This window comes from Scyliorhinus canicula, chromosome 3 (assembly GCF_902713615.1).
Source record: "Scyliorhinus canicula chromosome 3, sScyCan1.1, whole genome shotgun sequence".
Taxonomy (NCBI): domain Eukaryota; kingdom Metazoa; phylum Chordata; class Chondrichthyes; order Carcharhiniformes; family Scyliorhinidae; genus Scyliorhinus; species Scyliorhinus canicula.
The window spans coordinates 270,647,517-270,672,242 of record NC_052148.1 but is presented as its reverse complement, the minus strand read 5'-3'; the positions used below and the strand labels follow the sequence as shown (position 1 = coordinate 270,672,242).

Here is a 24,726-nt window from a genome sequence, read left to right as displayed (position 1 = left end):
TCCGGCTTGGGTCACTGTCTGTGCGGAGTCTGCATATCCTCCCCGTGTGTGCGTGGGTTTCCTCCGGGTGCTCCGGTTTCCTCCCACAGTCCAAAGATGTGCAGGTTAGGTGGATTGGCCATGATAAATTGCCCTTAGTGTCCAAAATTGCCCTCAGTGTTGGGTGGGGTTACTGGGTTATGGGGATAGGGTGGAGGTGTTGACCATGGGTAGGGGGCTCTTTCCAAGAGCCGGTGCAGACTCGATGGGCTGAATGGCCTCCTTCTGCACTGTAAATTCTATGATAATCTATGACTGTAGGCAGAACAATGCTTTTCACTGTACCTCAGTACATGTGACAATAAATCCAATCTAAATCCAAAAAGAGCATTGCCCCCTTCAAAAGACAATACAGAAAATCTGGTTTTAGGTAAATACATGGCTTTAATTAAACCAGAAATGTTCTTTTGTAAACATGAAGCAAACTTTGCAACAGAATAGAGTCAGCTCCTTGAGCATTTATATTAAAATTCAGAGTCACCTATACTTTTATAGACTACATTTCGGATTGGACGCCAGGCCAGTGGTTTCCAGGATTCCTGTGGAAGAAAACAAGTAGAAATTCAGCTGAGTTTCTACAGTACACATTGCTGCTACCTTGATAGCATCAAAGTCATAAAACTTCCCTGGTGCTCAAAAATGTGCTGCTCAACCAACATGAAAACAGATTTAGCCCCGAGCATTGGTGGAACTTTCCCCAATTTCCCACTGTTAATGTGGCTGGAAACAGGGCAGAAACACAAGGATAAGGGTGTCGATGGCTGAAAGTGGTCAGTGATCTCGTTTCTCTCCGTGGATTTCCTGACAGAGTTACAGAAGCAGATTGAGACCGCCCCAGCAGAAACTCAGGAGCATTTTCTTTCAAAACAACAAAAGCCAGAATTTGTGCCTTTAATGATCTCAGGACATTTAAAGGATTTGTCAGCCAATTAAAAATCGGCACTGTTGAAAGGGCTGAAACAGGACAGCCAATGGGTGCGTAGCAAGCTCCCGCAGTTAGTAATGTAATAATTCATGACCAGACAAATGTTTTAGGTAATAGAAACAGAGTCGCACTCGCGTAAGTAGGCCTTAAACCGACTAAGGCCTACTTACCCGATATATACTGGCCTCCCCAGGGAGGCTGCAGTCAGGCACCTTTCAGTGCTGGTCCGGAATGGCACAAAGGGGGTCTCCCAGGCCATCGGAGGACCCTGAATGGCCAAGGATAGGACAGGGTGGCTCCCCTCACCCTCGTCCTGGAACACGGGCACCTTGTCATTGCCAGGCAAGCACCTTGGCACTGCTACCCTGGCACTGCCAAGGTGCCCAGGTGGCACTGCCAAGCCAGCAGCAGCACTGCCAGGGTGCCCGTAGGAGGCCATGCCCACGAAAGCAGGTTGGAGGATGGATATGAAGGGTGGGTGGGGGGGGGGGGGGGGGAGGGGGGGTTGCAGGGCAGGTAGGAAGGGGACTCCAGGAAGTTGGGGAGATGGGTGGTTGTGTTCCTGGAAGAGGGGGGCTATAAGGAGGTGTCGGGTGGCCTGAAGAGAGGGGGGGGGGGGGTGCCCAGGGATCCCATAGCAGGGTGTCCTCACTTGGGGAGGGGGGATGTGGGGTAGTGACCATGTGTGTGGGGTTATATTGCGCATGGATAAGCCCCCCCTGCTCTTCCACGAAATAGTGCCATGGGATCTTTCACATCCACATTCAAACGGTCATTGGATAGGCATATGGACGATAAGGGAATAGTGTAGAGGGACTTTAGAAGGGTTTCACATGACGGTGCAACATCGTGGGCCGAAGGGCCTGTACTGCGCTGTAATGTTCTATGTTCTACGCAACAGGGCAGCGGGTTGCCTCTGTTGACCATCCGATCTAAAAGATGGCATCTCTGACAGTGCAGCACTGGCTCAGTGCGACACCAGGACTGGCAGACTAGATTCTGACCTCAAATTTCAAAAGGAGTCTGAAACCACGGGCTGCATTCTCCGATTTACCAGGCGCGTGTTTCTCGGAAGCGCGCCGTTCGTTGGCAACGGGATTCTATCTTCCGCTGCTATTCAACGGGATTTCCCACTGAAGGCATCCCAAGCCGTTGGGAATCCCACTGGCGGGGGTGGGAAATTCTCAACAGCCAGAGAGGTCTGGCCAGCAACGTCTGACTCCAAAGCCACTGAATAACAATTGTTAATACAAAATTTATAAACCGTTTTTTAAAAAATCCTTCTGACTTTTTCGATTCTATTTCCCTGTCTCAAAGGTTCTTCTTGACTGATGATTTTTATTCTACCCCAATGGTCTAACGTAAGCAGCAACGCAATTGATTCCATCAGTAATGTTCTTGATAACCACGGTGATATCGGGCTAAGGTGGCTGGATGGAATTAGGGCGCAGAACAGCCATGATCTTACTGAATGAAGGAACATGCCTGAGGGGCTGAATGGACGGCACAGTGGTTTGCGCTGCTGCCTCACAGCTCCAGGGAGCCAGGTTCAATTCCCGGCTTGGGTCACTGTCTGTGCGGAGTCTGCACGTTCTCCCCGTGTCTGCGTGGGTTTCCTCCGGATGCTCCGGTTTCCTCCCACAGTACAAAAATGTGCAGGTTGGGTGGATTGGCCATGCTAAGTTGCCCTTTAGTGTCTGAAAGTTTGGGTGGGCTTGCGAGGATAGAGTGGAGGTGTGGGCTGAAGTAAGGGTGCTCTTTCATGGGCCGGTGTAGACTCGATGAACCAAATGGCCTCCTTCTGCACTGTAAATTCTATGACATCTCCCTTTTCCTATGTTCATAAGTGCAGTCCAAACGCACCATCAAAGAACCATTTGCATAGGTCCTCCCTCACACCGGCCTCGCAAAGTTTTGGCAGAGTGAAGTTAAAACCATTTCACTCTTGTAGATGCAGCTCCCCCCTTTCTTAAATCAGAAGATTGTGGGAAAGTTCAAATCCCACTGCAAGGATAAGATCGGATGGTCAACAGAGGCAACCCGCTGCCCTGTTGCGTAGAACATAGAACATAGAACATTGATGGTGTGAGTGAAAAGCGGCATGGAAATACAAGTTAAAAAATATGGGAACAACTGGATTGTTCCCTTAGAACAGAGAAGGATGGGGGTTGGGGGCATTTGATATAAGTGTTCAAAACTATAAAGGATTTTGATAGAGTAAATAAGAGACTTTCCACTGAAAGGTAGGTTGATAACAGAGTACATCAATTTGAGATAATTGCCAAAGGGGATATGTGGGGAAATTGTTTTCACAAAACATGTTGCTTTCATCTCGCATAGGTTTAAGGTCCGTGGGGCAAAGTTTAGAGGAGATGTGTGAGGCAGGTTTTTATACAGAGGGTGGTGAGTGTCTGGAACACGTTGCCAGGGGAGGTTGTGGAAGCAGATACATTAACGGTGTTCAAAAGGCATCGCGACAAACACATTGTGGGATGGGCATAGAGGGATACGGCACAAGGAAGTGCTGAGCATTTTGGCCAAGGTTGCTATATTGACCAGTACAGGCTTGGAGGGCCGAAGGGCCTGTTCCTGTGCTGTATTGTTCTTTGGTCATTGACAGAAAAGCACACCAATATCTACTGCCTGAAGGGGCAGTGGAACCAGATTCCATGGTAACTTTCAAAAAGGGATTGGACGAATACCTGATGATGAATAGTTGCAGGATGATGGGGTGAGAGAGGGGATTGGGACCAATGGCTCTTTCTAAAAGCTGGCACAGGCACAGTCACATCCTTTCGTATGTGTATTATCATAGAGTAAATGAAGAAAAATGGATTGACAAAAAATGTGCCAGGGGCAAAAGGGCATCGCAATCCTTTCCCAGCCATTGCCAAGGCAGACTGGTAGACAAAAAGTAACAAAGGGAAAAGCAACTCACAAGGGAAGGCTTGAGGCCAGAGCTGAGCAGTTCAGTCTCTAGCCTTGCTGCTGCTTTGTGATATCCGCCATCGGCAAAGATAGGCACAGCCCTACATCTGGCTCTCTGCTGACCCAATGTAAACACTGACCGCAGCCAGTGCTAGTAGGTACACAAATGATGAGTGATAACCGTATATAGCCAATCAGATCATTAGGTGACAACTGGGTGTGGCCAATCAAATCATTAGTGTCAACCTGGTGTGGCCAATCAGATCTCTCGCTACCGAATGATCACTCACAGCAAATTTTCCTCAGTGGAGTATCACAGAATGTGTCAAACGCAGCCAATCACAAGGCAGTTAAGGGTACTGGGCACACTGACAATGGGCTCCTCGTATGCAGCTTAACCCATACGGTATCTTTCCAGCAGCCCTCTTGATCTCCATCTTAATTCTTTGTAAAGGGATTGCCATTGGGAAGCAGGCTGGTGTTAGTGCTGCAAACAAATCAAAAAGCAATTAGCGTTGAGAAGCATTAAAAGCTAAGTAACAAAAGAAATCTAAAATATTATTACCGTAGCATGGTCTTTGTTTTCCCAATTAAGTGGCAATTTAGCGCGGCCAATCCACCTACCCTGCACACCTTTGGGTTGTGGGGGTGAGACCCACACAGACACGGGGAGAATGTGCAAACTCCACACAGACAGTGACCCAGGGCTGGGCACGAACCCGGTCCTCGGCACCGTGGGGCAGCAGTGCTAATCACAATGCCACCATGCCGCCCTCCGTAGCAGGGTCTTGAGCGGCCTCAAAACTGTGGCACAAATCTCCTTTTCGGCCCAGTAAATAATTACGATCTCCGTGTTTCTGGCTTCTTCAGCATCGCCAATTTCCCAAAGCCTCACTCTCGGTGGCCGTGTCTTTAGCTACCGGGGATGTGCAGGTTCGGTTATGGGGATAGGGCGGGGTGGATGGGTGAGTGGGCATGTGGAGAGTGCTCTTTCGAAGGGTCGGTGCGGACTCGATGGGCTGAATGGCCTCCTTCTGCACTGCAGGGATTGTACTTGGGCCTAAAGCTTTGCAATTTTCCTCCCTAAACCTTTCTGCCTCTCCTTCCTTTGGTCACCTCTCCTGATTTCTGGCTTTGTGTCAAATTGAGTTTGATAATTCTCCTGTGTGGCACCGTGTGATGTTTTACTACTTTAATGTGGCTGCTATCATTTGGCACCCATCAATCCTCGATGTCTGTGCCCTGTCGATAAAATGGGGCAAGAAAGGGTCAGCAGAAGGTACCATTTGAATACAGCAATGGAGGGGCTGAGGCCCAGTTGTAACAGAACACTATTGAAACATCTGCCTTCCGCTAAACCAGTCCTATTTGAAATCCCTCCGTAGCGGAAGTGTTCTCCGCATCCCCCTTAAAACCCACCTCTCTGACCAGGATTTTGAACAAACACTCCTGGATCATTCCTCATTTGGCTCCATGTCTGTCCTCCTGGTGACTGTGTAATATCTTGGGAACACCTCCTCCAGTTAAAACGCTGTGCAAGTCTGAGCCGACGCTATATCAAGAGGTCAGGGCAGTCTGGAATATTTCTACTGTCAGGTTAGGTTAGTGACTTTTCTCTTGGCCTTTGCTGCTATTCAAGGAACAAATGTTATGGGAATGATATTAATGGGAAGGGTAAATGACTGGTATCAAGTCGGACCAGTTACAGCAATGGAGCAACTCTGAACAGTTCGGGCGAGGCTGGGTACTGACAGGTTTGGGCAGGTACGGGGAACTATCTCAGAGGGTAGAGTGTGGGCAGTCACAGGAGGAGGGCTGCTGAGAGTAATTACAACAGACGGCACAGGCAGGGTAGTTACGGTTAGAGGCTCAGTCATGGCGATCAGAACAGTGCGGTTGGTCAGGGAAGATGTAGCGGAGTGGGTGGTCAGTGCATTTCCAGGGGGGATGGCTGGCAGGGCAGTCACAGGCCAAGAGTAACTCGGGTCCGTCTCAGGGGAAGAGGCTTTCAATGGAATTACAGAAAGTGGGTCCGTTGGCGCAGGGACCGAGCAGGAGGAATTGGGCAGGTCAGTAATGCGGGAGGAGCTAGTCAGGGAGGCTACACGGTGGGGGCTAGCCAGGGTGATTACAGACCAGGGAGGAGTTGGGATGTCCAAAGCAGAGGAGTGACTGGTCGCAGTGTTGTTTATTAAGAGGGCACAGCCTGTGGTACGAGAAGTTACCACAACGGACAACGGGATCTGTTCCTGCAGATGATTTATTTTTTGGGTCTTCGTGGTGGACTTCACACGGCTGAAATGAAAACAGTGAAAAGACAAGTTATAAAGTCGAATTTGTAATTCTTCATATTCAGATTGATAACAGTGCAGAGAAAACAGCGGCCTCGTGTTTTAATTCATCCATTTTCTGGATGTGGGCACTGTTGGCCGTTATTGCCCGCCCACCCTTAGCTGCTTTGAAAAGGCGGTCCCCTTTTCTCAACATCTGATTCTGTGTAGCAGCACAATACAGCAGAGTAGCTTCTTCAGAGGGCAGGTGGTGACACTGGTGTTGGACTGGAGTTGCATTTAGGACAGCCCTCGGCCAGTGAGTTGCTGCGGCGGATATGGGATGATGCACACTGCAGTCACGGAGCTCCAGTGGGGAAGGGGCTGGAGGTTTAAGGAGATAGATTCACTTCTGATCAGAAGCCTGCTTTGGGGGCTTGATGGTGTTGAACCTCTCAAGTGCTGTTTCAACCAAAGGTGACCCGGCAAAGCAAACAAGAGGATTTGTCTTTAGCAAGGCTTTCTGCTCGGAAGGCTTTGGCATATCTTGTGAAATGGCTCTCAATCTGGAAGCCCTATGGAGACACCCGATTTACGTGCTAACACTGGACTCTGTGGCGGGTGAGGCCTCATTACACCATTCTGGAACTCCCTCACTCCTCACCCCAGAAATCCAAGGCCCAGTTGATGGGGGGGGGGGGGGGGCTAATCAAACAAACTGCTTTGTCCTGGTTGCCCTGTCAAGCCCCTTCAGTTTGGTTGCATCTGCACTCTCCCTGAAAGTGTGAACTATTTCTTCGCACCCCAAAGCTGTAGGTGGTGCAGAGGTTTTGAGGTACAGGTGAGGTTGTCAGGCCTGCTCGAGCCATGGCATTTATGGCTGGTGCAGATGAAGTTCTGGCCAATTCTGATGCTCCCCTACCCCACACCCGCGAGATGTTGGGTGGGGCATTTGGTGACAATAATGGTGCTGGATGTCAAGGGAAATAGATTATCTCTTGTTCGGGATGGTCACTGCCTGGCATATGTGTAGCACGAATCTGTCCAAGTCTGGATGTTATCCAGGACTTGCTACATGTGGGCATGGACTACTTCAGTATCTGAGGAGTTGTGAATGAAGCGGAATATTAATGTGCTGTCATCAGTGAACAGCTTCACCTCTGGCCTCATGGTGGAAGCAGCTAAAGATGAAGAAACGTTCAACCAAAGAGCAGCCCATTCGTACGTAAGAAGTAGGAGCAAGAGAAGACCCTACAGCCCATTGGGCCTGATCTGCCCATCCAGCCTATCTGACCATCAACCTGATCTGCCCATCAGCCTGATCTGCCCATCAACCTGATCTGCTCATCCAGCCTGATCTGCCCATCCAGCCTGATCTGCCCATCAACCTGATCTGCCCATCAGCCTGATCTGCCCATCAACCTGATCTGCCCATCAGCCTGATCTGCCCATCAACCTGATCTGCCCATCAGCCTGATCTGCTCATCCAGCCTGATCTGCCCATCAGCCTGATCTGCCCATCAACCAGATCTGCCCATAGGGCCTGATCTGCTCATCCAGCCTGATCTGCCCATACAGCCTGATCTGCCCATTAACCTGATCTGCCCACAACCTGACCTGCCCATCGGGCCTGATCTGCTCATCCAGCCTGATCTGCCCATAGGGCCTGATCTGCTCATCCAGCCTGATCTGCCCATCAGTCTGATCTGCCCAAAGGGCCTGATCTGCCCTTCATGGTTGATCATTGTCTTCAACACTTCCTAAGAGCTCAAAATCTGCCTACCTCAGCCTTAAATACATTCAACAATGGGCCATCCACATCACTCTGGGGCAGAGGATTCCAAAGATTCACATCCCTTTCAGGGAAGTAATTTCTCCTCATCTCAGTCCTCAACGACCAACCTCTTTTGCTGAAACTGGGCCTCGTGTTTCACATTCCCTGACCAGTGGATACAATCTGTGTGTCCACCCTGCCGAACTCCCGCAAAACCTTAAATATTTCAATGAGATCACCTCTCACCTTTCTAAACTCCAGAGAATACAAACCCAATTTACTCAACTTCTCCCCATCCCAGGGACCGATCTCGTGAACCTTCGCTGTACCATCTCCAATGCCAGCATATCCATTTTTAAATGTTGGGACCTAAACTGCTCACAGCATTACAGATGTGGTCTCAAGAAAGTCCAAGCAATTGTAGAAAGAATTATTTATTCTTGTACACCAATCTCATAGAACATAGAACAGTACAGCACAGAACAGGCCCTTCGGCCCTCGATGTTGTGCCGAGCAATGATCACCCTACTTAAACCCACGTAACCCGAATACCCGTAACCCAACAATCCCCCCCATTAACCTTACACTACGGGCAATTTAGCATGGCCAATCCACCTAACCCGCACATCTTTGGACTGTGGGAGGAAACCGGAGCACCCGGAGGAAACCCACGCACACACGGGGAGGACGTGCAGACTCCACACAGTCAGTGACCCAGCCGGGAATCGAACCTGGGACCCTGGAGCTGTGAAGCATTGATGCTAACCACCATGCTACCGTGAGGCCCATCTCCTTGCAATAAAAACCATCATGCCATTTCCTTCCCTTGTTTCTTGCTGCACCTGCATGCTAACCTTGTGTTCTTTGTACGATTACAACAATTACAAGTTTATCATAGAATTTACAGTGCAGAAGGAGGCCATTTGGCCCATCGAGTCTGCACCGGCTCTTGGAAAGAGCACCCTACCCAAGGTCAACACCTCGCTCTATCCCAATAATCCAGTAATCCCACCCAACACTAAGGGCAATTTTGGACACTAAGGGCAATTTATCATGGCCAATCCACCTAACCTTTTGCTTTTCTACTAAATCTGCCCTGAGGACCTCCTGTAGCCAAGAGGATTGTCCTCCAAAAATCATAAAACCTGGACGGCACGGTGGCACAATGGTTAGCACTGCTGCCTCACAGCACCGAGGTCCCAGGTTCGATCCCGGCCCCGGGTCACTGTCCGTGTGGAGTTTGCACATTCTCCCCGTGTCTGCGTGGGTCTCACCCCCACTAACCTGAAGATGTGCAGGGTAGGTGGATTGGCCACGCTAAATTGCCCCTCAAATGGAAAAAAAATAATTGGGTGCTCTAAAAAAAATTTTAAATCATAAAAACCTGCCTCTGTGCCACGTATGACTCCAGTCAGTGGAAAGTTCCCCCGCCCAATCACATTGAGTTTTACTCAGGCTCCACAGTACCACACTCAGACGAATGCTGCTTTGATGTCAAAAGACAGTCACTCTTCTCGCAGCTCTGGGAGTTTCCAAAGACTGAATGTGTTGCTGGGAATTATAGGCTGTAATTTGCGAGTTGTATATTTTTGTCGCCTATTTTGCTGATATATAGGACTATTGCTGGGAAGCCCTGAGCTCAAGCATCTTAAGGTTCATTTGAAACACAGAAAATACTCGTATAATTAATCAGTTATGAAGCTTTTATAAAAGTGGTGAGGATGTGATCAGGTGTTCTATATGCATAGAATCCAGACAATCCATAGAATCCCGACAGTGCAGAAGAAGGTCATTCGGCCCATCGAGTCTGCACTGACCCTCTGAAAGAGCACCCTAACCTCGCCCAATGCCCCCGCCCTATCCTCGCAACCCGGCCTAACCTGCACACCTTTGGACACTAAGGGCAATTTAGCTCGGCTAATCCACCGAACCTGCACATCTGGGGAACGTACAAACTCCACACAGTCACCCGAGGCTGGAATCGAAATCAGATCCCTGGCGCTTGAGGAAGCAGTGCTAACCACTGTGCCTCATGTAAATCAGTTTTCTTGCTTATTACTTAGATAAACGAAACAATGGGCTGATTTTTCCACTCTGTTGCATCCGGGCCAATCCAAGCATGGCTGGTGAATTGAGAGCGAGGCCCAAATCAAGAATGGTACCAGGCGAAGAGACCTCCCCAGGATGACAGGTCGGCTCATGGGGGACAAGTAATACCCACTGAGGTCATGGCTGAGGACGCTGGTGCGGAGGCCGGAGACCAAGGCGGAGACCCGATTATAATGAGGCCCACATTGCCAACCATGCTGTCGTTGAGCAGTGTATCAGGCCCCTGGTACAGTACATCCCTCAGGTGGACTCCCGGTTTGTAGTGGTCTGTTGTGCCCTCCGCAATCAGGCACAGAAGCGGGACAATATGCTGGAGGAAGAGGCGGTGGAAGGACATCTGGCTTAGTCTGAGATGGTGGAGGAGGAGAAGGTGGAGGAGGAGCCCAAGGATGGAGGGCAGGTGGTCGGCAAGGGTCCGTCACGCCAGGATGACCAGGGAGGCCTTCATCATCTCCAGATTCTCCGAGGACGAAGCTGTGTCCATCAGCTCAACACAACCCCCCCCCCCCTTCCACACCCCCCATCACTCCGCCCCCTCCCCGACCACCTACTCCCCGCTCCAAGGGTCTGTGTAACCTAACTCCAGGGTGATAGTCCTGCGCTGGCACTGTGCATGTCACCATACAAGGCAGGAGAGTGATGATCACTCGCTGTGAGCAAAGTTCTGGTGCTCCTCGGTTTCTGCTACAATCTGACTCCCGTCTTCCAGTAGCCACTGATAGTGACCTCACCAGCACCCACTTCGTGCTCCTCAATCTTCTTCATCATCCATGGTCTACTCTCCTGCCACGTCTAGGCTTGTCCCCAGGATGCACATCAGAAGGTTGAGACAACCTGCTGCTTTCCGGGCGTGCGGATTCTAAAGAACTGGAGACCACCGTAGACCCCTTGGTGGAATGCCCCAGGTTGGGCACCAGTGCTTCCTCTTCCCTGAGGGTGCTCATAGGGTGACTCCATGGGGCAGAAGGGCAGCTGGAGTGAGCTCCAGAAGCCACTGAGTCATCTGTCTGTGTTAGTCCTAGAGGCTCTCCCAATATCTGCACCTTGTTGTTGACACCCTCAGCGATGCTCCTCAGTGACTGGGCCACACTCTGGAGTGCCTCGGCAATGTCCATCTGCGTCTGCGACATGCCCCTCATTGACAGGGACATGACATAGAGGCCCTCAGCCATGACTGCTACAGACTCAGCCATGCCTTGGACACCACCACAAAAGGTGCGGAGGTCATACTCTAGGTTTTTCACTGGGGTTACCATCCTGGCAGTGTTGGCCTCAGTACCACACATTGTCGGCATCATCTCCTGCACCTGCCGCCTTTGGTCCCCTCCAATCGGCCTTGCAGTCGCTGCAATGTCACTGACACTCCCTTCTGAATGTCATAGCTGTGTCCTATCAGCTCTGCTATGCATCAGCGCTGGGAGAGCCTTGTCCAGAGGCTCGACATTTGGGACCTAGCTAAGTCCTGGGATCCAGCAGACCTCTGACTGCTGTTGCCCTTGGATGTTCCTGCCTCCACCTGATGTGCATCAGCAGCTCTCTGATGCTCATTAGGTTGTGCACCAGAAGCCTGTCCACTAATGTCGTCCACCGAGGTGTGTGTCTCTGCGCTGGTGGAAGGTGGGGGTGACAGTGGTGACGACTCGATGCTCTTCTCCTCGGCGCTCTCCTCCAAGGTGTTCTCTTGGAAGGGTACTCGGGATGGGGGGGGAGGAACTTTCCTTATAGGCGGTGAGGACTCAGATCTCTGAGATTCCTCACCCCTGTCTTCACCCTTCCCCTCTTATCATCTATCTTCTCCTGCGGGTCAAAGAGAGCACTTGTGAGCACATGTTTGATGGGTCGGGAGGGGGGTCTATAGCAGATAGCATGTGTGGGCACCGTCCCTGGATATGGAGGGGTTGAGTTGGTGGGTGCCAGGGGGTTCTGAGGAACAAGCTTGAAGATCGGATTTGGGAGGGTGTGAGGTGTCAGCCAGTGGAGGGTGTGGTTTGGCAGTGGTTTGGGAAGTTGAGGGGTGGCAGGCAGGGCTGATGCCATGAGAGAGGTGGTAACATACCCTTGCAGCTCATTGGAGGTCGTTCGTCTTCTTCTGACATTGGGCGGCGGTCCTCCTGGTCATGTTGCCCGCACTGACAGCCGCTGCCACTGCCTCCCAAGCAGCATGGCTGACCCTGCTGCTGGTTCCCCGACCCCCTCGGGGGAACAGGGTGACCCACCTCTCATCCACTGGGTCAGGAAGCCTGGCCAGTCAGCATCGCCAAGCGATGAGCAGGTACCCACGGTGCCACCCTCGTGTCCTGACTGGGAGTGAGTGGTGAAGTAGCGATAAAAAAGCAGCTTCCCCTTTGTGGTGAATTATGAATACTAATAATCCACACTGTATTGTACAACATGTGTTGAGCCTGTATATTGTATTGGATCATGTGTAGTTGCGTGGCTCTACCCATAGGGGGAGATGAGGAGCTTGTACTGGCCTCACCCTTAGCTCCGCCCATGGCTCCACCCATGGCTCCGCCCCTTAACCGGATGTATAAAGGTTGATGCTGAGAGCCTGCCTGCCAGTTCATCTGGAGTTCATCTCGTCACAGGCAGGCTCTGTTGTAAGACTATTAAAACCGCTGTTCACTTCTAACCACGTGTCGCCTGAATTGATGGTCCCATCACCCTTGTTAGCGGCAAGCAGCTGAGGCACGAGTCGGGTGAATCAGACATCGAGGCAGTCAGGCATGCGGAGATTCACATGGGGGCTCATTTTTGGGACTAAGTGCGGGTCAATACAGGCCACAATCTCACCGATGCGGCCAACATGAAACATCCCCAAACTCCCCCAAAATGACACTTTGAAATTTTTGGGGTGAATCGCAGCCAATATTTTTTTTACATTTGGAATTATTTGTTTATTTTTGTGCTGCATTTCCAGTTCTTGGCTTGATGCAGATTCCAGAGTGGCAGACAAAGCAATTTTCAAAACGCATTTTGAGTGATTTGCCTTTTCTTGAAATAAAATAGTAAGAAGTCTTACAACACCAGGTTAAAGTCCAACGGGTTTGTTTCAAATCACTAGCCCCTCAGGTGAATGTAGCAGTGCTCCGAAAGCTCATGTTTGAAACAAACCAAGGGCAGCACGGTGGCCTAGTGGTTAGCACAACCGCCTCACGGCGCTGAGGTCCCAGGTTCGATCCCAGCTCTGGGTCACTGTCCGTGTGGAGTTTGCACATTCTCCCCGTGTCTGCGTGGGTTTCGCCCCCACAACCCAAAAATGTGCAGAGTAGGTGGATTGGCCATGCTAAATTGCCCCTTAATTGGAAAAAATAATTGGGTAATCTAAATTTATAAAAAAAAAAAAAAAAAATGTTTGAAACAAACCTGTCGGACTCTAACCTGGTGTTGTAAGACTTCTTACTGCGCTCACCCCAGTCCAATGCCGGCAGCTCCACATATTAAATAAAATAGGCAATTATTGCTAACTTGCTACACGACTTATAGCTTTTGGAGTATCATAATTGGTGACTTCCATTCTTGCTTTCTGCTTGACCAAGTATCCTACATGATATCACTGGAGTACTTCATTGGCTGAAAAGTATTCTGGGACATACCAAACTCATATATAAATGTAGTGCCTTCTCTTCTCCCTTGATTGGCTGTGATTTGATTTGCAACAATTGATGACAGGTTCATGATAACATTACCAGCTTTTATATTCCAGATTTTCTATTAATCAATTGAATTTATTAATTAAATTCTAAGGGGACGGGGGTAGGAAGGGGGTAGTGGGTGAATGCTGGACCACGTCATGTCCTATGTGAGGCGGGCAAGGATGAGGGCCTCCTTGGCCCTCTGGGCTTGCGGACCCGCGCCACTGCCACCTGTCCTCCATCCTGCGGGTCATCCCCAGGCTTGTCCTCCAGCCCCTCCTGGTCCGGTGCCTCTTCGTCTTCCTCCTCCTCCTCGGAGATGGCCACATGTTCCTCCCCCTCCACCTCCAGCAGGTCACCCCAAAGCTGTGCCAGGTTGTGGAGGACACTGCAGACCACCACAAAGCGGGCGGCCCTCGGGAGGTGTACTGCAGTGTACCACCAGAGTGGTCACGGCATCGGAACCACATTTGAGATGTCCAATGCACCGCTCAGTGACAGTGCAGGTGGCCGCATGGGCCTCATTGTACCGAGTCTCCGCAATGCTCTCCGGCCTCCGGCATGCCTCATTCCCCAAGAGACAACTGGCCATTCTGCAGTGGTCCACAAAGAGGCCGGGGATGCCCCAGGATATAGATTTAGATTTATTGTCATGTGTACCGAGATTCAGTGAAAAGTACTGCTCTGCGTACAGCTCTCGTGTAGCTGCTGTGCACACTGATGCACCATCAATTGCACGCGAGGCGAGTGATTTACCAATGTCAGGCTTTAATTAACTAGAACACAGCCTGGCGATCGTCTACAGTGGAAAGGAACGATCGTCAGGCTTCTGAGCATTTATACCTCGTTGATAGAGGCGTGGTTAACTCAGCCTCTCGGCCAATCGGTCGAGAGGCACATGACCGACCAGGGCCAATGGTAAGCCGACGTTCTGGCCCAATGGCAGACGAGTATGCAGATCATATCATCACATTCACCCCTTACGGAGAAGGAAGGCGGGGGGGGGGGGGGGGGGGGGGGGGGGGGGGGGGGTGTGAACGAGACCCGGGGTGGGGGGGGGGGAAGAACTGATGATATGAGTAGCCGTCGGGAGAATAATTTTCTCTCCGTACCCTTGTCGAATTTGGGGGCTTGCCACTGGCCCAGACATAACAATATTTACAAAAGGAAGTCCATGGGACCGTAGAACTCTAGATGGATTCGATCAGTCGTTTGGTGGTCCTTGACGTCCTGGCCGAGCGCCGTAGTGGAGGAGGAGTCGTCGGATCGGCTGATGGTCCTGCTGATGTCCTGGAGTCCGGGAGCGATAGACCTCGAGTAGTCTCCGTCACCTGAGCGGGCCGTGGAGACGCCATGGATGAGGGATGGGGAAGCTGAGTGGGGTGCTGGGGTGAAAAAGGGGAGGGGGGGTCTGTGGTGGGGGGGGCTGCACGCCGGCGGGTGCCAGGTCCCGGAGGGAGACCGTGTCCTGCCGACCGTCGGGGTACTCCACATACGCATACTGCGGGTTAGCGTGGAGTAACTGGACATGCTCCACCAACGGATCGGACTTGTGCACCCGCACATGCTTCCGGAGCAAGATGGGTCCGGGGGTGACCAGCCACGTCGGGAGAGGGGATCCAGAGGACGACTTCCTGGGGAAAACAAGAAGACGCTCATGAGGTGTCTGATTAGTTGCAGTACAGAGGAGTGAGCGGATAGAGTGCAGTGCATCGGGGAGCACCTCTTGCCATCGGGAAATAGGGAGATTTCTAGACCGGAGGGCTAGTAGTATGGTCTTCCAGATGGTACCATTCTCCCGCTCGACCTGTCCGTTACCCCGGGGGTTATAGCTGGTCGTCCTGCTAGAGGCGATGCCCCTGTCAAGCAGGAATTGACGCAGCTCGTCGCTCATAAATGAGGACCCCCGATCGCTGTGAATGTACGCGGGGTAGCCGAACAGTGAGAAGATGGAGAGTAGGGCCTTAATGACGGTCGATGTGGTCATGTCGGGACAGGGAATGGCGAAGGGGAAGCGGGAGTGTTCGTCGATAACCGCCAGGAAGTAAATGTTGCGGTTGTTAGAGGGAAGGGGCCCCTTGAAGTCAATGCTGAGACGTTCAAAGGGGCGGGATGCTTTGATCAGGTGTGCGCGCTCGGGGCGGTAGAAGTGCGGTTTGCACTCGGCGCAGATGTGGCAGTCACGGGTTACTGTCCTGACTTCCTCGATAGAGTAGGGCAGGTTGCGGGCCTTAATGAAGTGGTGTAGGCGGGTCACCCCTGGATGGCAGAGGTCTGCGTGGAGGGAGCGGAGGCGGTCTATCTGCGTGCTGGCGCAGGTACCGCGGGACAGGGCATCAGGAGGCTCATTGAGCTTCCCAGGACGATACAAGATATCATAGTTGTACGTGGACAACTCGATCCGCCACCGTAAAATCTTGTCATTTTTGATCTTGCCCCTTTGTGCATTATCAAACATGAAGGCTACTGACCGTTGGTCTGTGAGGAGGGTAAACCTCCTGCCGGCCAAATAGTGCCTCCAATGTCGCACGGCTTCGACTATGGCCTGGGCTTCCTTTTCCACAGATGGGTGGCGGAGTTCGGAAGCCTGGAGAGTTCTGGAGAAGAAGGCCACGGGTCTGCCCGCTTGGTTCAGGGTGGCCGCCAGAGCTACTTCTGAAGCGTCGCTCTCGACCTGGAAGGGGAGGGCCTCGTCGATGGCACGCATCGTGGCCTTTGCGATGTCCGCTTTGATGCGGCTAAAGGCCTGGCAGGCCTCCGTCGACGGCGGGAAGGTCGTGGTTTGCATGAGGGGACGGGCCTTGTCCGCGTAGTTGGGAACCCATTGGGCGTAGTATGCGAAGAAACCCAGGCAGCGTTTCAGGGATTTGAGGGTATTGGGGAGAGGGAGTTCCATCAGGGGGCGCATGCGTTCGGGGTCGGGGCCTATCACTCCGTTACGCACTACGTAGCCGAGGATGGCTTGACGGTCGGTGCTAAACACGCATTTATCCTTATTGTATGTGAGGTTAAGGAGTTTTGCGGTTTGGAGGAATTTCTGGAGGTTGGCGTCATGGTCCTGCTGGTCGTGGCCGCAGATGGTGACATTATCAAGGTACGGGAAGGTAGCCTGTAATCCGTACTTGTCGACCATTCGGTCCATCTCCCTTTGGAAGACCGAGACCCCATTCGTGACGCCAAACGGAACCCTAAGGAAGTGGTAGAGGCGCCCGTCAGCCTCGAACGCGATGTACAGTCGGTCACTCGCGCGGATGGGGAGCTGGTGGTAAGCGGACTTAAGGTCCACAGTTGAGAAGACCTTGTATCTCGCGATCTCGTTTACCATGGTAGAGATACGGGGGAGAGGATACGCGTCCAGTTGCGTAAACCGATTGATGGTTTGGCTATAATCGATGACCATCCGGTTTTTCTCCCCCGTCCGGACCACCAGCACTTGGGCTCGCCAGGGACTGTTGCTGGCCTCGATGACCCCTTCCGTCAGCAACCTCTGGACCTCGGACCTGATGAAGGATCGGTCCTGGGCGCTGTACCGTCTGCTCCGTGTGGCGACGGGTTTGCAATCGGGGGTGAGGTTAGCAAACAGGGAGGGAGGGTCCACTTTGAGGGACGCGAGGCTGCAGACAGTGAGGGGGGGTATAGGGCCGCCGAATTGAAAAGTCAAGCTCTGCAGGTTGCACTGGAAGTCCAGTCCTAGGAGTGCCGGTGCGCAAAGGTCAGGGAGGACAAGGAATTTATAATTTTTAAAAACCTTCCCTTGGACCGTGAGGTCCGCGATGCAGCACCCGGTGATGTGGACGGAGTGCGAACCTGAGGCTAAACCGATTTTGCGTGTTACGGGATGGACAGGGAGCGCGCAGCGTCTTACCGTGTCAGGGTGAACGAAGCTTTCCGTGCTCCCGGAGTCCAGCAGGCAGTCCGTCTTGTGGCCGTTGAGGTGGATCAGCGTAGTCGTTTTGGCGAGCGTGCGTGGATGAGACTGGTCGAGTTGAACGGCCGCGAGCCGTGGAGAAAATCCGTCGTCGCTGTCCGATTCCATGCTGGAGGGACCTTGCGTGGCAGATGTGGAAGCCGGTGGCCAGGATCCATATGTGGGGTGAACGGCCGCGAGCCGTGGAGAAAATCCGTCGTCGCTGTCCGATTCCATGCTGGAGGGACCTTGCGTGGCAGATGTGGAAGTCGGTGGCCAGGATCCCCAGGTGAGGTCTGTTCCCCAAGATGGCGGCGCCCAGGACCCGCACGTGGGGTCGGGGCCCCAAGATGGCGGCGCCCAGGACCCGCACGTGGGGTCGGCACCCCAAGATGGCGGCGCCCAGGAAGCCCTCGTGGCCGCTGGAGGCGGAGCTAGCGTTCCCGGCGCTGTGAGCGGAGAGGCGTGCAGGCCGGCTCCAAGAGGTGAGTGACCGGCATCAGCTGTGGGGATGCGGAAGCCGGCTCCAGGACGCCGGCTAGGTGCATCAGCTGTGGGCGGAGGTAAGGCGCGCGGGCCGGGTGCGGGGGGCCGGGGGCGGGGGGGAGCCGAGTCGCGCTGCGGGCAGGCAGGGACCGGGGGGCCCGGAGAGGCGAGCCGGTCGGGGCGCCGGGGCCCGGGGGTGGGGGGAGCCGGGGTCCGGGAGCGAGGGAAGCAGGGCCGCTGCGGGCAGGCAGGGACCAGGGAGGCCCGGAGAGGCGAGCCGGTCGGGCGCCGGGGCCCGGGGGCGGGGGGGAGAAACGTGCGCGGCGGGCAGGCAGAGGCCTGGAGGGGCCGGGGAGGTGCGCATGTCGGCCGGCGGGGCGCGAGTCGGTAGCAGCTGGGGCGGCCCTGGGGGAGAGAGGGAGGCACACAGGCCGATGGCAGAGGCCTGGGGGAGGGGGGGGAGAGTGCTGTGCAGCTTCCAGAAGCGCTGCAGCCAGCGTTTTGGCCTGGCAGACCGTGGAGTAGTGGCCCTTCTTCCCGCAGCTCTTACAGAGGGCGGAGCGGGCTGGGCAGCGCGAGCGAGGGTGCTTAGCGTACCCACAAAAGTAGCAGCGGGGCCCCGCGGATTTATCGGGGCGCCCCGCGGCACAAGCCTGAGGGAGGCCGGGAGCGGTGGGTAGCTGGTGGGAAGCGTGCCAGGAGGCGGCCTGGCCAGGGTCATAGGTGCGCGCGCTTTGATCTGCGACCTCCAGGGAGGCGGAGAGAGTCAGTGTCTCCGTTAAACTGAGTTCGTCTCTTTCCAGCATCCGCTGGCGGATCACGGGGGACAGCATCCCAGCCACGTAAGCGTCTCTGACGAGTAGCTCCATGTGCTCTGTAGCGGACACCGCTTCACAGGCGCAACCTCTCCCCAGGGCACAGAGGGCCCGGGCGTATTGGTCTAGAGACTCACCGGGGACCTGCTTTCTGGTGGCCAGCAGATGTCGAGCGAATACCCTGTTGATGGGTTTGAGGAATTGTCCTTTTAGCTTCCGTATAGCTTCATCATAGTCTGTTTCGTCTTCGATTATTGAGTAAGCGGCAATACCCACGCTGGAGTGGAGGACGTGCAGCTTCTGTGCCCCGGTGGGGGGGGTGGTTGTAGATGCCAGGAACCCTTCGAGGCAAGTCTGCCAGAGCTTGAAGAGTTCTGTAGAGTTCGGAGTTTGCGGGCTGATGCGGAGGCATTCGGGCTTGATGCGGAACTCCATCTTCAAAGTTGTAGTTAATTAAATTGATGCACCATCAATTGCACGCGAGGCGAGTGATTTACCAATGTCAGGCTTTAATTAACTAGAACACAGCCTGGCGATCGTCTACAGTGGAAAGGAACGATCGTCAGGCTTCTGAGCATTTATACCTCGTTGATAGAGGCGTGGTTAACTCAGCCTCTCGGCCAATCGGTCGAGAGGCACATGACCGACCAGGGCCAATGGTAAGCCGACGTTCTGGCCCAATGGCAGACGAGTATGCAGATCATATCATCACACACACTCCCTGAGAAACATACACACGTGCATGATCTTCATGTGGTGGTCGCACACAAACTAGACATTCAGGGAGTGGAACTCCTTCCTGTTGGTGTAATGCACTCACCGCGGCCCGGTGAGCGCAGGACGACATGCGTGCCATCTATTACCCCCCTGGACTTGGGGCATCCCATCGATGGCGGAGTACCCTGCTGCCCGGGCATCCTGTTGGGGCTTGGTCCAGGTCAAAGTTCGTTGCCCGAATAAATAGGGCATCTATGACCTCACGGATGTACTTGTGGGCTGTAGCTTGTGAAACGCTGCACAATTCTCCGCTCGAGCCCTGGCTGTTACCTGGCTGTGGTAACCTTTAAAGCCACCGGGAGCGGGTATCCTCCTCCTCCAGGTGGTGCTGAGTGCGCAAACATATGGCACAGGTGTCACACCGTCCGCTTATTGAGGCGGAGCCTCCTGCGGCACACATTGTCCATCACCTGTTTCAAAGACCAGCGATGCCTGTACACCATGGGCCATCACCGGCCTCCTTCTCTGGGCCCCTCCCTGGCCTGATGGGCGGCTGGGTCCTCAGGGTGTGGGCGGGGCCCTGCACATGGGCCATCGCCTCGTGTCTCGGTCGACGCTGTTGCCGCCACCTTCTCCGGCATCGGGCTGCCTGGCCTGCCAGCAGCACCACGAGAGCAGCTTCCGCGGGGTCCAAGATATCATCCGTTCCGTGTAATATCTGTGAAGAACTGGAGGAGGTGTCAGCCAGCCAGCGGTGTCTTCCTCCCCTCGACCCTCCATTCCCCCGTCGCTCACCCCCCCTCCCCTCTCACCCTTCCCCAATACCAACCCCACCTTCCCCCTATACTCTGAGCACCGGCAGCAACCCCACTACCCCCGGACACTTTGCCTGTGAGCGAAGGTGACTATTCACCTCCTCGGGTCCCTGGAGCCGCCCTTCTGCAAGCTTCACGTTTTTAAATTGGTCGCTCCCATGAATTGTCTGGAGATTGGGCTTGGGTGGTGATTATTAGTTTCTCGCCACGCTACGGCGGGCTCCTGATTTTGCCAAGGGGAGCGGGCCGGTTAGATCGCAAACCGATCGGCACCTGGCGCGGTTCTCGTTTTTGGCCTCTACTGCGATCTAACAGTCTCGTCGCACTCTCGCTTGAGCGCACCCCGGCCATTAAATCTCGCTCAACATGTCCTGCAGAGTACAATTGCTGATGGGTCTATGCAATACGACAGGACAATAGAGGCATTGCAAATCTTCTGAATGGAGAACATTACCCGTCGCGCATTTAAAGGTCAAAATAAAATTGAAGGAGTTAAAATTGTGCGTCACTTTAAAGGCCAGTTTTTAACATTTGTGTTCATATTTTGCCCACAAATAACCTGCCCAGCAGACAGCCTGCACAGGGTGGGCTTGAGAGTGGTTTCACAGGTCAGCGCAACAACGAGGGCCGAAGGGCCTGCACTGCGCTGTAATCTTCTATGTTCTATGTTCTAGGATGTACTGAACACCAAACATGAGAAAACATACAATGCTCATCGTTTTAAAATGCTGCTCTGATCGCTATTACTGCCCTATAATTGATTGTACATTACTCACACAGTATGAGCCCCCACCACCTTTAAAAGTATTATCCATTCAAATAATAAAAATCAACAAATAAAGTTGATAATCGCTCATCTCTCCTTGAAAAACAGAACTCACCTTGTTGACAAGGGACTTAGCAACATCAAACTGAAGTTCTTCAGACATCCACGGTTAAAAGGGCTCATTTTTGACTTGTACACACCAATATACTGTCAACAACAAACATTCAAATTGGACAGTCCTGTTAACCAAGCATGATTTAGATACAGACTAGAAACTTAACTTCCGCACAAAAAGTTATTGATTACAATTTGATGGCTTGTCTGGATCAATTAATGTCACTTTTTTAAAAATTCCTTTATGGGATGTGGGCGTCGCTAGATAGACCAGCATTTATTGCCCATCCCCAATTACCCTTCAGAAGGTGGTGGTGAGCTGCCTTCTTCAACCACTGCAGTCCCTGAGGTGTAGGTACACCCACAGTGCTGTTAGGGAGGAGATTCCAGGATTTTCACCCAGTGACAGTGAAGGAGTGATGGTGGGTGCGATTCAGTGACCCCCATTGTGCCTGGTGTGAATCCGGGCACAACGGGAGAATCGCGCACAAGCCCCAAATCGCCCTCGCTGGGCGTGATCCGGGTCTGAATATTTAAATTAGTCTTACAGCTCATTTAAATACCGAGCGCTAGATTCACCCGGTGCCTGGGACACACCGGGCGCGGCAGCGAGACCTCGCCAGGGCCGCGTGCAGCACTGGCCCACACAAACATGAACCAGTCGTAACCGCACCTGGGGGCGGGGGGTCCCCAGGCCATTGGTGATCCCGGGTGGTCGGGGACAGGGCAGGGGGGTAACCCTGGCTCTCTCCCTGGCATCTCCCTGGCATCTGGCCACCTTGATACTGCCAGCTTGGCACAACAGCAGTGACACCCAGACAACCTGGCAGAGCTACCCTGGCAGGGGGCCCGAGTGGTACTGACAAGGGCACAGCCGGGGTGCCCTGGTGCCAGTGTAGCACTACCAGTTAAGGAGGGAGGGGCAGAGTGGGGGTTCCCGGGTGCCCCCCAAGGTTGAGGGGATGAGGGGGGGGGGTTCAAAAGAGCTGAAAATGTGGGGGGAGGGGGGGGGAAGAGAAAGATCAGGGCACCCTTCCAAATTGGCACCCTGATCCAAATCCCTCGAAGTGCAGACTCGGTGGGGAGACACTCTCCGAGGACAAAGAAACAGCAAAGTATCGTTGGGTAGTGGAGTTGCTCTTGGTGCCGTAGCCACCAAGAAACACCCCGTTAAACACGCCATTCAGCGGACTTCATCCTGAGACTGCTGAACCGTGCCCGACACACTGGGCTAAATCGCTGGCTTTTAAAGCAGACCAAAGCAGGCCAGCAGCACGGTTCAATTCCCGTACCAGCCTCCCCAAACAGGCACCGGAATGTGGTGACTAGGGGCTTTTCACAGTAACTTCATTGAAGCCTACTCGTGACAATAAGCCATTTTCATTCATTTTCATTTTTCATTTCTTCATTCCCCAGTCAGGATGGTGAGCGATATGGAGGGGCACCTCCAGGCGGTAACATTTTTTTTAGGCAATAACATTTTAAAAAATATTTCCATTTGTTTTAGAGATCTTCATGCAAGAAAAAATAGCAAGACAGTATTAACGGGCAAATAAACATGATGCGATGTAAAAGTCTCCAACAACTGCGTCCAAGTAGTAGGACATGGCATTCTGGCTCCCCCCCCCCCCCCCCCCCCCCCTCCCCCCCCCCCCCCACACACACACGCACGCGCACACACACACTGCCTTCGTACAGATCATGTAACTGGGAAGATGTCAAACAAACATCAGGCGCTTCCCCATTACATCAGACACATCTCTGCAGCGGTTTCAAAGCAGGCAGCGAAATGAGTATTGGGAGTAAAGCGGGAGAAAGATATGCCATGAAGAAAGAGAGACATAAAGCGGGGTGGGGGGGGGGGGGATAGTGTCTAATGAGAGGGAGAAAGAGAATAAAAAGCAGAATTCAGAAATGCATCTGGAAGGGCAAATAGGCAGGAGTAGTGAAAATTGAGAAAATAGGTATTAGGGTGAAGGGTCAGGTTGATTCATTCGGAAGTTGGACTGGACAGTTTTTCTTTGGTACATGTGCGTACAGTTGTCAATGTGGAGATGTGGCAAAAAGACTGATTTCTCATTTTATGGGATGTGGGCGTCGCTGGCTGGATCAGCTTTTCTTGCCCATCCCTAATTGCCCTGGAACTGAGTGCCGCACTCAGCAATTTCAGGAGGGCAGTTAAGAGTGAACCACGTCACTGTGGGTCTGGAGTCACATGTAGGCCAGACCAGGTAAGGACGGCAGATTTCCTTCCCTAAAGGGGATTCGTGAACCAGATGGGTTTTTACAACAATCAATTATAACTTTATCATTCCAGATTTATTAACTAAACTGACATTTCGCCGGCTGCAGTGGCGGGATTTGTAGCCATGTTCCCAGATAACTAGGCTGGGCCTCAGGGTTAATCCTCAATCTCCTCTTCACGTCAATCATGCAGAATTTTCTCCCTTCCTTTTCTCCCTCCTCTATGTATCTAGCTCCCTCTTAAGCGAATCTCGGCTACTGTCCTCAACTATTCCTCCTGGAAACGAGCTCCATATTCTCTGTCAATAAATGTATTCAAATATTGGGAAGACTGAAACAATTGTTTTCGATCCCTGCACAAATTCTGCTCCCTCCTCGCTGACACCCTCCCTCTCCATGGCAACTCTGTGAGGCTGAAGCTGACTGTTCACAAAGCTGGTGTCATATATGACCCTGAGATGGAGTTCAACCACATACCCGCACCATCATTAAGACCACCCATTTCCATCGCTGCAACATTGCCCAATTCCAATCCTTCCTCAGATCATCTGCTGACGAAAGCTTCATCCGTGCCTTTTTTTCAAAACCTTGACTATTCCAATACCACTCCTGGTTGACTTCCCACATTTTACCCTTTGTAACTGGGGATCAAGCATATCTCTGGTGCCTGCATCCTTTCCTGCACCAAGTCCCATTCACCCATCACCTCTGTGCTCGCTGACCTTCACTCATTAAGCAATACCTCCATTTTAAATCCTCATCCTAGCTTTCAAATTCCTCCTTGGCCTCGCTCTCCTTCCTATCTCTGTATCCTCCTCCGGTCTTACAGATCTCCGGGGTTTCTACACTCCTCCAATTCTGGTGTCTGAGGCAGCCCCAATTTGAATCGCTCCATCACTGATGGTTAGGCCTTTAGATGCCTGGACCCGAAGCGCCAGAACTCATCCTAAACGTCTCCTGGCTCCCTCTCCACCTCTGATGTCCCTTGAAGCCTCTTTCTAGAAAGTTTTGTCCCAACAGCCATGGTGCAGAGGAGGTTCACCCCAGGATGTTGCCTGGTATGGAGGGTGCTAGCTGTGAAGAAAGGTTGAGTAGATTAGGATTGGTTTCGTTGGAAAGACGGAGGTTGAGGGGGGTCTCTGATTGAGGTCTACAAAATTGTGAGAGGTATGGACAGGGTGG

General features: G+C 52.7%; 1 protein-coding gene across 1 annotated transcript in view; it reads right to left on the bottom strand.

The window, feature by feature from the left end:
- Positions 1–437: 437 nt before the first annotated feature.
- LOC119963529 (palmitoyltransferase ZDHHC5-B-like) overlaps positions 438–24,726 on the bottom strand; it is a 39,337-nt gene continuing 15,048 nt past the window's right edge. Inside the window, exons 6-9 of the mRNA XM_038792802.1 lie at positions 21,302–21,393; positions 5,312–6,187; positions 4,183–4,379; positions 438–578 (exon numbers count right to left, since the gene is read on the bottom strand). Coding sequence (XP_038648730.1) covers positions 5,581–6,187; positions 21,302–21,393 — 699 coding nt within the window. The 3' untranslated portion in view covers positions 438–578; positions 4,183–4,379; positions 5,312–5,580. The remainder of the gene's footprint in view (positions 579–4,182; positions 4,380–5,311; positions 6,188–21,301; positions 21,394–24,726) is intronic.